This window comes from Passer montanus, unplaced genomic scaffold, assembly GCF_014805655.1.
Source record: "Passer montanus isolate IOZ18808 unplaced genomic scaffold, ASM1480565v1 scaffold23, whole genome shotgun sequence".
Lineage (NCBI taxonomy): Eukaryota > Metazoa > Chordata > Aves > Passeriformes > Passeridae > Passer > Passer montanus.
Genome location: NW_024366926.1, coordinates 6,664,900 through 6,677,615, shown reverse-complemented (window position 1 = coordinate 6,677,615; position 12,716 = coordinate 6,664,900). Strand labels below are relative to the sequence as shown.

The following is a 12,716-nucleotide window of genomic DNA, read 5'->3' as shown; positions in this document are numbered from 1 at the left end:
AGATTGATAATTGCTTCAGATGAATTTATGAAGGGTATGATTTTAGGACATTGAAGTGGTTTTTAGGACATTGAAGGTAAGAAAGTGATTGATAGACTTACATTACAGATACTTTTAAGTCACAAACTTTCAGGGAGATGGAAAATACCTTCCCAGACAGGTTCTATCAAGGAATCAAAATAACTGGTTTTGGAATAAACCCAGGCAATTTGCACTTTCTCATCCCAAAACTCTGAATTACCACAATCCTTTATCTCCATGTCAAATCTGAAATTTATTAAGCTGGGATAATAATTCTGTTTATCTCCAAGAGAGAAAAATAAAGAGGCCTTGGACAGACTTGCTCCTGAATAGGGAAAATCCAGTGTGGTGGTATTAGGGATGGCCCAGACAGAAGTGTCATTTGTCAGAGTATATTGGATTTCTGAGAAAGCTCAGTGATGCAGACACATGGAACATCCTTGGATGCCCTTTCTTACACATAATGGAGCATGGAAAGATTTGAAAGAATGTTTTCCAAATAAGATCCCTATCTAAGACCCCCTATCTAAGCCCCCCTATCATTGGTTGCTGTTGCTTGAGCCATCTTCTCTAGGCCAAGGTATATCCACTTCCAGTAAAAAGTGGTCACTGAACACCTCAGCCTGCAGTACCTTTGCTCCTCCATTGTCCACCCCACCTTGGTACTGGGAAAAAGACTTATTTTCTTCCCAGACTGAGGGCTTGTGGTCCCTGTGCCATCACTTCTGTCATGGCTGTAAACCAGCAATGCTTCCCCTTGCACCTACTCCAGGGCACAGAGGCTGACAGGCTGGCAGCCACCAGGGATCCCCAGGCAGGGCTGCAGGGACATCATCTTGAAATTGGGATGGACCTATTTAATGAGGTCACCGAGCTACTAACTAGAAACTAAGCCTGGAACTATAGGTATTACTCCTGGGAGGCCCCAAAACATCAAAAATAAATTAACTCTGATTAATGGAGAAGCAAGCCCTCCCTCTCCTTTCCCTTGTGGCAAGAGATGTGCTCGTCAGCTGGTGCTGCAACAAATGCATCTTCTACATGTGACATCCTTCAGGGGTCTCTCTTCCTGCCTCTGAAAAGTTTTCCCTGGAACAGGGAGACGGTAAATACCAGAAAATGGAGAGATGCTCCCAATTCACAGGGTAAAACAGGCAAATAAATCTCATACATGAGGACCTGTTCTGTTGATTAGCTGAGCTAGGGAGCATGAAGTCAAGGATTGCTGTGGGGAGCATCTGCAATGCTCCCCACAACATTGGGAGGAAGCAAAAAAAAAAAAAAAATAACCAACTCCTGTTCAGGACTCACATTCTCCTTTGAATGTCTGAGCTAGGGAGCATGAAGTCAAGGATTGCTGTGGGGAGCATCTGCAATGCTCCCCACAACATTGGGAGGGAGCAAAAAAAAAAAAACCAACTCCTGTTCAGAACTCACATTCTCCTTTGAATGCAGTTAAAAGTTGAGAGTTTCCTTTTTACCACTTACACAGAAACTTAAATCACAGATTTTGGTGGAGTCTTAATAAGTCCTAGTTTGTGCTGTATTGTTTGAAGCAGATGGGACTCGCCCCCTTAAAAGATGTAGAACAGAGAGGAGATTGAGAGATGGAGTGCTCCAGTTGGCGAGAATCGCTGAGAGTTATTATAAAAAACAGCCTGTTGAGCTTGAAGCATAGCCTACTTGGGGTACCTCCCAGGTATGCCCAGAACAAAAACTGCCCCTTTTCCATGCTTTCTAGCCTGTACCAAAAAAACCCCAAACCAAACCAAAAAACCCCAAAAAATCCCCCCAAAAAACAAAAAAACCACCAAAAAAACCCCAAAACCAAAACAAAAACCCCCACAACAATAACAAAAAAAAAAACCAAAAAACCCCAAAAACAAAACAAAACAAAACAAAAAAACCCCAAAAAACCAACAAAAAAAAAAAACAAACAAAAACCAACCCCCCCCCAAAATTAGGACTTTGCTTTCCTGTCACACTGCAGCTTTATGTCAGCTGTTGTTCAGATGAAAAAACTGCTGCCCCACCAGATCCTGAGATGGGAACAGTCTGAGTAATTCCCTGGGAAGGACATTAAAGCCAGGGGGCAGGTGGGACAGAGCCTCCCTGGGGGCAGACAGCTCCAGCGGCCCCAGGAAACCCTCCCGAAGCATTAGCAAGACTGGCAACTGTTTTCCTGTGTGGAAGGGACAGAGAGGGGAAGGCAAAGCCAGAATGACTGGGAAGATCCCAACCACGCCTCCCAGGAAAGGAGCGCTCCTTGCCTTGCACGCAGCCCGGCTTGGGGGAACTTCTGGGCTGGAGAAGGCAAAGCTCTCTGGAGTACCGTGGTGTGGGGAGGGTTCCAGGGTTGCAGCCCCTGTCACACTTGGTGTGAGGTGCTGTGTCTGTTCATGACAGCTCGCCTTGGCTCTGCAAAGCGAAGGACAACTTAGAAAAGAAAACCCAAAACCAAACACAAAACCTACCAAAACCAAAAAACAACCAACTAAACTAACCAGAGAAAAAAAAACAAACAAACAACAAAAAAATAAAAGCCATGGAAAGCAGCAGTAAAACCCGACCAAGCCCTGGCTGAGCAATGCCTGAGGTGTGGGTACTGCTCTCCTTCTCAGTGAGATTTGGTGCGCACGTGGTGAAGTCAGAGTCTAGGGACAGCTTTTTTGGGGGTGCAAGAAGGGTGGAAGGATAAGGGCTGGAAGAGAGTGACCCCAGCCTTTGGAGAGAAGCCCTGGAGGGCAGATGGGGAGATGCTTTCCAGGGGTGGTGGGTTCTCCAACAGCTCTCCTGGTTCTCCCCCTGCCCCGCTGCTTGTGGGAGCAGACTAGTACCCCCCGTCCGGCATTTGATGGCTCCCTAAAGATGGTCCTGAACGCCCAGAATCCTGAAGGTGTGTGCGTGGGTGCCAGACCCACGGGGACAGTCTGGAGATGCGAGAGCCGCGGGTGTCGTGGGGTCCGGCCAGCGCATCCCTGGCTCCCGCTCCTGTGCCGGCTCCGTGCCCAGGTGTGCGGGGCGGGGTGCGGGCGTGTGCGCACCAACATCTGCGTGCGCCCGTGCCCGCGGCTCTGCGCGCAGGGGGCGCGGGCGGAGGAGGCGAAAGGGGGCCGGTTCTGCGGCGGGTGGCTCCCAGCCTCCCCCGCCCCCTTCCCTCTGGGTCTGCTCCTCGCTCCGGCTCGCATTCTATCGCAGGCGGCCGGCGCAGCCCCCTCTCCCCAGCCCCGGCCCTGGCCCCCGCCCACCCCCGGGGTGGAGGCAGCCGCGCCGAGCCGCCCGCGGGAAGAAAGCAGCGCTCCGCCGGCTCCGCGCCCCTCCGCGGGGCCATGCAGCGCCTCTGCCCGCCCGGTCCGAGCGCAGCCCCTCGCCCCGCCGCCCTCCGCGCAGCCTGAGCGCCTGGCGGGGGCTCCGCGCCGCTCCGCGCCCGGAGGTGGGACGGGGCCGGCACCGGCGGCACAGGAAAGCTCCGCGGCTCCGCGAGACTGCCCCGCTGCCCCGGCCATGGGGAAGGGGCTGGAGGGGACAGCCGCCCGCTGCGGGCTGGGACTGGGATACCTGCTGCAGACGGTGGTGCTCCCCGCCCTGGCCGTCCTGGGGGCCAGCCGCCCCGGCTCCGCGGCGCAAGGTAAGGCGATGGATGGATGCATGGATGGATGGATGGAGAGGGGTTGGAGCATTCTCCATGTGCGGGTTGGAAATGCGAATTTATGCCCTGATTATCTTTTTTACTGTGTTTGTGTGTGCAAACAGTGCAATCGCCCGCATGCACGACCCCCGCCGGGGTCTGGAGCGTCCGGTCGTACCTGCCGGGTCGAGTCTGTAGGTGCTGAGCTTGGCCGGGACAGGCGTTCGCCTGCACTCCGTCCTCAAATGAGGCACGGGGAGCGGAGGGGAAGTTGGGGCTGAGGGAGCCCCGCCGGCAGCCCTCCGGGGCGGGAGCGCCCGCCGGTGCGCTCCGGAGGGCCGGCACGGTGCGTGGGAAAGGCAGGTGTGGGCGGGTGTCCCTCCGCAGCGGCAAAGCCGTACCCTGGAGCTCTGCAATCGACGGTCAGTCTTGAACCCCCCATGGCCCCCCAACGCCCTCCTTCTTCCTGCCTAAAACATGATACACCCGAAGGGAGTCACCGTCTCTCTGTGTTTATGTTTTGAGATTTTGTTTCCTCTCCCGTGTCGGGGGTTATGGACTACATCTCGATCTGCCTTCCCGGTAGCCCTTGTATAAATTCCCCTTTTTAAGTGGCAAAATATTTCTTATCAGTGCGTGTTTAGGAGTGTTTGAGAGCATCACAAAGAGCCCTGGCTCAGCGTGGCACCCACCGGGCTGACAGCCACAGCTGGAGGCTTTTTCTCCTGCGAGCTGATGCTGGACAAACTTTCTCGGTGCTTCTCTTCTTTCTTTCCAGGAGTTAGACCTAATGTGGAAATGTGTTGCTTTTGTGGAACACAGGAGAGAGAAAGAGAGCTTGCTCCTGCATGTGGGCAGAGCTGCACATAGCAAAGATGTGCGGGTTGGTTAAAGCAGTTGGAAATCTCAGTTATATGACTAACAAGAGAAATGGAATTTTAGAGTCTTCTTTGTTTATTTTCCACATATATGTAGCCATGAAGTAATAGCACGCACCAGACTTTTGATTTGAAGTTGCCAGCATAATGCAAGTGTAAGAATGCATGATTTTCCCCACATCATGTCTGTGGAGAGGCACTCGTGAAAACTGCACAGATCTGACCCCGTGCTCTCACCCAGCCATTACAGAGTGCACTCCTCCGTGGCCTTTTTGACAGGAGAATAGTGATGGTTGTTCTGATTCCTGGTGCCCCTGGCAGGCTTTCTGTGGGTTCTCCCAGGCACGGAGCTGTAGACTTGCTGCTGGTGGGCTGGGTGCACTGATCACCATGTCTGTACATGTAACAGTGCTAATCCATTTCCTGCTGATACTTACTCCATCCCCTCAGAGTCATGTTCCCTTGCTCATTTATTTCACAGGAAAATCAGAAATCTGGCCCTGAAAAGGGAGTAGCAGAGAACGAGAGTACAAAAATCCCTTATGCATTGTGGCATGTTTCATCTGTGTCTTCCATATAATAACCCATAATTTCACTGGTTGGTTTCATGTTCAAGATAAGACAGGTTTGATATTTTGTATTTAGAGGTTTTATGCATGTAGAGCTACATGTCAGGGTGTATATATCAGTCTGTGTCAATATAGATATGTCAGAGTGTGTGGGAGAAGAAAGCTCCCCTCAGACAGTTGAACCTGGAGTGGAAAGGAGCCTGCTGGCTGTGCTGGCAGGACACGGGAGTTTCACATGACAGATGGCCTGAGCAGGGAAGAGAGGACCCCCTGCGTTCGGCTGTTCCAGAGCGCTCCTCTCGGTGCCACAGGGCTCATCCCTCACACTCCCGGATGGTTTCTCCTTTCCACACTTGCCCTCTGTGACACAATGCTGTGTGACAGAAACGCCACGAGGGAAGAGGAGCCAGGCCCCTGTTCCTATGCTGCAAAGGGCAACGCACGTGTGGGACCTGCCACAGAACACAGGTGTGCTCACCTACCCAGAGAGGGATGGAGAGCTCTTTAGCAACACTCCCCAATGTGCGATAAACTTCCACAACAGAGTGAAAAATCCAGGGAATCTGGTTGGGATATAGCTCTTTGTCTTGGACATTTATTTTTTTCCGTTTATACTTTTATTTTTATTGCTAGGACCAGAGAGAGAATTTGGGTGCAGACCTGGTTTTGGCATTTTTCCCAGAGCTGAGGGATTTTCTGACTGGTGTGTGCAGTGGGGATCTTCGTGTATGTGTACACGGTGCTTCAGTGAGGCAATGAATCAACAGTTTAACTATGCCCTCTTCAGGAAGTTTCCTCAACATATAGCACTGGGCAAAGTTTTCCCTCTATTCTATATATATATTTCAGAAACATACATCTTTCATCTCAATTCCCCAACTGTCTTTAGCTTTTGAAACAGGCTGAGAAAGCCATGAGCATTGCTGGGACTTGTGCTTTCCTACCTTCCTTTTCCATTGCCTCGTAGAAGATGAATTTATTAACTGAGGGTTGGTGGACCAACCCCCCCTCACTCCCTGGCACGTTCATTATCACTGCATCTCGGCGTCCTCCCGTGAGCTTCTCAGCAGACCTAAATACACTTTTTGTTTTATGAGTATTTCTTATCTTCTTATCTGAAGCTGTCTGCGTATTTTTCCGCTGTTATCAGGAGAGAACAGGAAATGGCTGCAATGGTAGAGACAGCCCTTAATTCTCAAAGCGGTGTGAATGGGGCCAGAGTGATTATCAAGCCAGAATCAACTGTGATTTGGCATTCACTGCATTTACTATACCTCTATGATAAGCTACATCAGAATGAGAATTTAAATGCCCCAAACTGTGCCCCTGCTGGGCATTTCGGTGCCATCTCCATAAGAGCAACTTTTCCTTTGGCTTTTCAGTCAGCAGAGACTGGGTTTCAGCTGTTGTGTTCCCCTACAGCCCCCACACTTCCTGCCTCCCAAACTTTTACCCACTTATCCTGTGGCTCCCACCTTTTTGTTGTGTAGCTGGGACGAAAGGGAGGGTCAGACTATCTGTTTGTAGTGGCAAGCGTGGTTCAGACAGCTTTTGGGGTTAATAACGATTCTATAAAAGATGGTAGAAAAGCTAAATGGACTATGTATTAATGAGGTTGTGTTTCATTTGTTCCTTTACAATAGAAGAGTGCATTTTTCATGCTTAACCCCTCAAACTAATTAAATCAAAGTGATAATTTAAAAAGAAAACTGTAAAAGAGCCATATGTGCAGATATTTGTCTTGCCCCAGCATGGTTTGTATCAGCAACAGCAGCAGTTTGAAAATGCTTAGCGCAGAAAAAGTGAACTCTAACATGTGAAAGTACTAACCTTTTGGGGATGCATTTCCTAATTAAATACCTAAAAACATCTTGTTGAAAAAAGGCGGGGAAAGGACTTAATTATCTTGATGCATCAGTGGATCTCTTGTACTTGATCATGCGGGTGTAATATTTGTATTAATAAAGCAGGAGCCAAGTAGTATTTTGTTGTGAATGGATAGGGTCCTTTGGAACATTAATATGTTTTAAAGCAATGCACTGTGGTAGATTTCAATGATGCTGACAACTTTGAGCTGGATGTGGTAGCCTGTACTTGTTCTGAGTAGCATTTTAGTACTGCAGTACTCTTTGCTGAAAGCAAAGCAGCCACTGTGTTTCCTTTGCTGACAGAGGTGGAGTTTAAGCAGGATTAAAATTAAGGGATGAATCTGTGCATAGAGGAGAGATTCCTCCCCAGGAACATGGGAGTCAGAATCTGAGTTCTTCTTCCTCTGGCTCCAGGCTCTAGCAGCTGGTTGCAAGAGTTATGGAAAAAATATATAGATCACATACAGGCTTCTCCTGATGGCTCTTCAGCATTGCTGTCAGTGTCATTTATTCCTCTGTACAGTAAGAATGCCAGAGTGCATCTAAACATTTCCACAGTTTCTGGTGCATGTTTGCACTTAATTACTTTACACAGATCATTCACCACACAACTTTTTTTTTTTTGGTAATGATCTTAAACCCCAGTTATTCACTATATTTTGGGACTAGCTTTGTGTATGACATCCAAATTCAGAAACAGGAAACAGCCATAACCAAATTAAAAAGATTTTCCTAATTTAATTTTCCAAATACAGTACATCTGAAAACAGGAATACAACTCTGTGCCAAGGCCAGGCAAATCACTTCCATAGCTGGTCTGTGCAGTAGGAAAGCATAAAATGTGGGCTATATTTTTTAGGCATTTCCAGGTAAATATCTTGATTTTTATGCAAATAGAAGAGAGGTGTTTTGAGGTACAGCCTACCCAGTGCAGGTGAATAGGATACAAAGCAAATCAGTTCCAATGGAAAGTAAGAGAAGCCCAGGCTGAGAAGAACAACAAGTGGCTATTTCTGTACAGTATATGATTAGAATTTTGTGCATAAGTATAATACAGAGGAGAGTTATACTTTGAAAAGCAAAGCTACATTTATGTCATGCTACCATCAAAACAAGTTTGTTTTTAGTAACCTGTTTTATAGTGTATGGCTGTATTTCTTGAATTCTGGTTCTTTCTGCATTTTACATCACTGGGCTTTTGAGGAATTGGTTCTGGACACTTTTTCTACAAAAATGCAAGAAAATTACTTTTGCAGTGCATCAGAAAAATGTTTGAATTGCTTGTGCAAAAGGGTAAATTTGCATTGCTTGGACTAGTGAATAGTTTGCTGTGATTTAGTCCAAGAGAATTGGGCTCCAGATGAGTCTCAGACTGTTGGTTTGTCATTGAAAAATGTTACTGTAGGCTATCTTAGAAACTAGAGTGTAATCATGGATGCTTTGCCTATGCAATACATTTCACATAACTGTCTATATGTCCCTTTAGGAAAAAATGGCATTGTTTTTCCTCCCTTTAGGGTGGGGAGAGGGCTGTGCTGGTTTGTGAAGTGCACATCTCGTTAGCCACCCAGTGGAGGTATTCAAGTCTAGCAGGCAGCGATCTTGGCAGCGGTGCCAGTGAAGCAGTAATTACAGCGTCTGTCATTTGCATTAGCCGGCTCTGCTGCGTGCGCGGCTCGGAGGTACAGAACAGCTTCTCAAGTACAAGTCAAGAATCAAAGGAAAGGAGTAAGAGACGAGCTGTGGCTTTCCAGTTGGCCACAGCCCCCATCAGCACAGCGTCAGGATAATGTTGTGCAGAGGCCCAGTTCAGTGCCTGCTGCTTCCAAGGACTGAAGGAATGGTGGTGGTTTAAGTGATTTATTGTGTGTGCACAGTAGAGTCCAGTCTCAGGAGCAGGCGCCCCTGGATCTTTCCATCATAACATTATCCAAGAGGCAATCTAAAGGAAATGTTATTAAGTCTTCTAGGAGGCAAACTGTTTTCCAAGAAACACTTAATTTGCATCATTTGCAAGCAAGTTTTTGAAATTATGCTAAAAAGGGAAATGGTTATAAAGAACTTTACACAGAATAATTAGGAACAACAAAATCCCCCTTGATTTTAAGCATACTTTATTCCCCTGTGTTTAAATTAATGGGGTCATCTGTAGGTACTCCAGCCCCCCAGCTCCACCACTGTGGTGGAGAGATGATTTATTGAGTACTGTTGTTGGGTTCATGATAGGTTTGGCTAAATATTTTGCAGAAGACCCAATGTGGTTGTTGTGTTTAGATTTATCTTTCTGGTGTGAGGATGTAGCATAACACTGTGTGCACACTAGCTGAAAGAGCTAAAGGAAAGCCCTGAACAATAGCTGTGCTCCAGTTGTTTTCCTCAAGCCTGGCTCTGTACAAACAACACACACAAGTGAGGTGCAGTGAGTGGGAGCAGTGGGCAGGAGCTGCCAGAGATTTTCCCAGCTCTCAATAACCTCAGAGATGCTTGTATATAGCTTTCTCCCTAGGTAGTCATCACTAGAACAACTTCCTGTTTGCTTTTATGACTCCATCCCAAATCACACGGACGTTAAGCAGGAAATATGGGATTTCCTCCCAAGTCATCAAACGCCAGGATTTGGGGAGTCCCTTTATAGCCTGGCACATTATCTAAAAGTTTGGGCTGAGGAGAAAGAGCTTAATGCGAAAACAGTCTCACTTAGAAATACCCTTTTTATCAACATGGAAAATCTAGGGGGAAACAAAGGAGAAAAAAAGATTCCTTTTTGCTCATTTGCTCAGGGGAGGTTGGAAAAAAAGGGAAGAAATCTTAATCAAAACCAGAAAAGACTCAGTTATTTTAAAGGTCAGTAAAGCCCTGAATATTTACCCTACTGTCCAAACTATTTGTATTTATGCTCTCTGAAAATGTGTTAGGTGTTTCGTGAAAATGAAGTTAAAAAGTTGTGAAGTCTTCTGACAGCAATGGTTTTTATTTCCTTTTACATTTTTCCGTGTATTTCAACCAGACTAGTAAAAAATCTCACAGTTAGACTTCATTTACAGCCTTGGATAGCACTGGTTAAGGCATTACATTTTTCCGTGTATTTCAACCAGACTAGTAAAAAAATCTCACTGTTAGACTTCATTTACAGCCTTGGTTAGCACTGGTTAAGGCGTGTATTTACAGTGCTCTGTAAATCTTACTGGTTTGTGTTTGGTTTGGTTTTTTGTTTGGGAGTAGAGTTTATTTGTGGGTTTGGTTTGGGTTTTTTTTGGTAAATCACACTGATTTTACTGTGACGCAGATTGAGATGGAGACCCAGATTCTCAGTGGTGCCAGACATGCCCTTATTTCAACCAGGGAGTGTCAGGCAATGCTGAATTTAGGTGAGTAGCCTTGCTGCTCCCTGAATACAAGCAGTGCTGCTCTAGCTTGCACGGCAGCCCGACGGTGCTGTCAAGGCAGGGACACCTCCCCTGTCAGCCTGTGATGCTGCAGTGCATCAGTACTCCTCAAATTCTCACTTTCCTTTATTGTGAGTCCTGCACAGGCAGGACAGGAAAGACACCCGAAAAACTGTGCATGTTTGTCTCAGCTGGTGGTACCTCCAGTGGGGAATATCTGCAGTTGTGTCTTTGGCAAAGCTATGTCCTTGTGTTGCTGGACATAATGGGACTTTCTTATTTGTAACATTGCCATAGTTATTCAATCTCTGTTTTGCTGGATTTGGAAGCTTGTTGTATTTATCACTGTTTGGTGGAGAGGTCTAGAGGGAGTTGCCTAAGCGTGCAGAGCAAATGTGTAAGGGAAAACAAAATATGAGCTCAAGTTTTCTGAGTAGCCAATACTCTGGTTCTGCAGTCCATTCTTCTTGTTTGAAGAAGGAGGGGATGCTACAGAGGGAATGCTACATTGAGAAGGCTCTCAGGTACCTTCTCAACGTTGGATTTCTTGAGTCTCACTGATGGTGTCTTTATATCTGCTGTAATCTAGAAATATGTATAAAAAGGTGTTGTGGGTTAGGAATGGTACTCCTCAGTTTAGTATCTCCCACTGGGACCCTTGAAACCATGTGATCCTCGCTCTCTCCCGCCTCCCTTCTCCCCTCCCCTGAGGTGGGATGGTGAATTGGAGGCACAAAATGTAAAGATCATGGCTTGAGCTAAAAACAATTTGCTGGGAACAGCAGTTAGATAAGAAAATGTACAGCAACAACACTGACAACAGAAGGTGCGAGAAAGAGGCAAATGATTCACATGGAAACTCCCTGACCACAGCAATGCCTCACCGCTCCCTCTGCCACACCACCGAGACTTGGAAGAGAGCCCTTCACCTCATCCCTGAAAAATGAAGTGAGTTGGTACAGTAAAATCTCTGGGTCCTAGCCATGCCCCCTCCTGGCTACTGCAAAAATTAACTGTGTGCTGGCCAGAGCTAGAACAAAAGAACAGGCAAAAGTACATGCTGTTGCCCAGGAACAGGGATGCTTCCTACAAACTCTGACTTTCTGATGGCTGGCAATTTGGAAGGATTTGCTTTGCTCAATGCAATCCACAATGTTATCTCAAATTTGGAAGGAGGAAGAGCAGATCCAGGGCATGGCTGCAGCACTGTTGTAAATGCAATAAGGATCACTGTCCTGGGCTGTTTTGTTTCGTTTGGGTTTTATCTGCAATTCAGGACTATGTTATTCAACTGTACTTCATTCATCTGAATTAATGACTTACACTCCAGAGGACCCCGTTGCCTTATGAGTTATAAAAGCTATGAGGTTGCCTAGGCAATTAAATCAGTATCTTTTTTTCTCTTGTTGCAGGAACATTTTCAACAATAATGCTAAGGAGCTCAGATAGATTTCACTGGCCTGGCAACAGCTGAGCATTTTCTTGTTAGGTAGCTTTTGCCAATCCCTTTTTAGTTGTTTTCAAGAAGCAAAGTAGCTTTATTTCTTAGTCTTACATTGAGTGAGAGGTTGAAATGTTAATCTCAGTGGATTAGCGGTGTATCCTTTGAGAAAAAGGAAAGCTTGTGGTTTTCTTGGTCCCCTGAGTGCTGGATGCAATTGTTTGAGAAATCTTGAATTTCATCAGCTAGATACAAGGACATGTGCAAGTAAACCTTGAATGATTTGTCAGAAGAAGTTGACTTTATTGCAGCTGTTTTGGAAACTTGTTTGAGCAGATAGTTGTTCCCCAGGTGTTTCTTTGCTTGATTTTACTGCATTTCACATGAGACAGTGAAAAGGGATCACCACAGGATTATTAGCAATTCAGAGCTTCTTGGAGAGCTATGTTCCAGCCATCAATTTGCTAAAATAATGGTTGGAATATGAATTACTGCATTTTTATGATATGGTGTATCTATTGTTTAAATACATTGCTCGTCTTATCCACTCTCAGCATATGTGTTTATGCTGGGAAGTTTACATAGTGAGTGAAAATAATAATACAGTCTCACTGAATGAGGTTAATTGCAGTTCAGTCATACTGAAATCAAGGACTAAGAAGTGGGACAGCATAGCAAGCGAGACTAATGCTGTTCTCATGGGCACTGGATTTACCTACACTGACTGAAGTGCAGGCACTTATCAGGAGTAATTCCAAGTGCAGATGTGCACACTGCCTTAGTCTGAAAGACTTTTCTCTTTCATTAATGTATCTCTAAGTTTTGCCAGTTGCTCATGGAGTCGGCACAGATGTATCCCTCTCACCTTTCCCTTTTCCCGCAATTTTGTGTGTCTGTTGGGTTGCCCTGCAGTTCTACACATACA

The 12,716-nt window shown here is 46.3% G+C and overlaps 1 protein-coding gene across 2 annotated transcripts in view; it reads left to right on the top strand.

The window, feature by feature from the left end:
• The first annotated feature begins 2,871 nt into the window (after positions 1-2,871).
• UNC5C (unc-5 netrin receptor C) overlaps positions 2,872-12,716 on the top strand; it is a 244,628-nt gene continuing 234,783 nt past the window's right edge. For both annotated transcript variants that reach the window (XM_039710627.1, XM_039710626.1), the window contains exon 1: positions 2,872-3,649. In XM_039710627.1, coding sequence (XP_039566561.1) covers positions 2,890-3,649 — 760 coding nt within the window. In that variant the 5' untranslated portion in view covers positions 2,872-2,889. The remainder of the gene's footprint in view (positions 3,650-12,716) is intronic.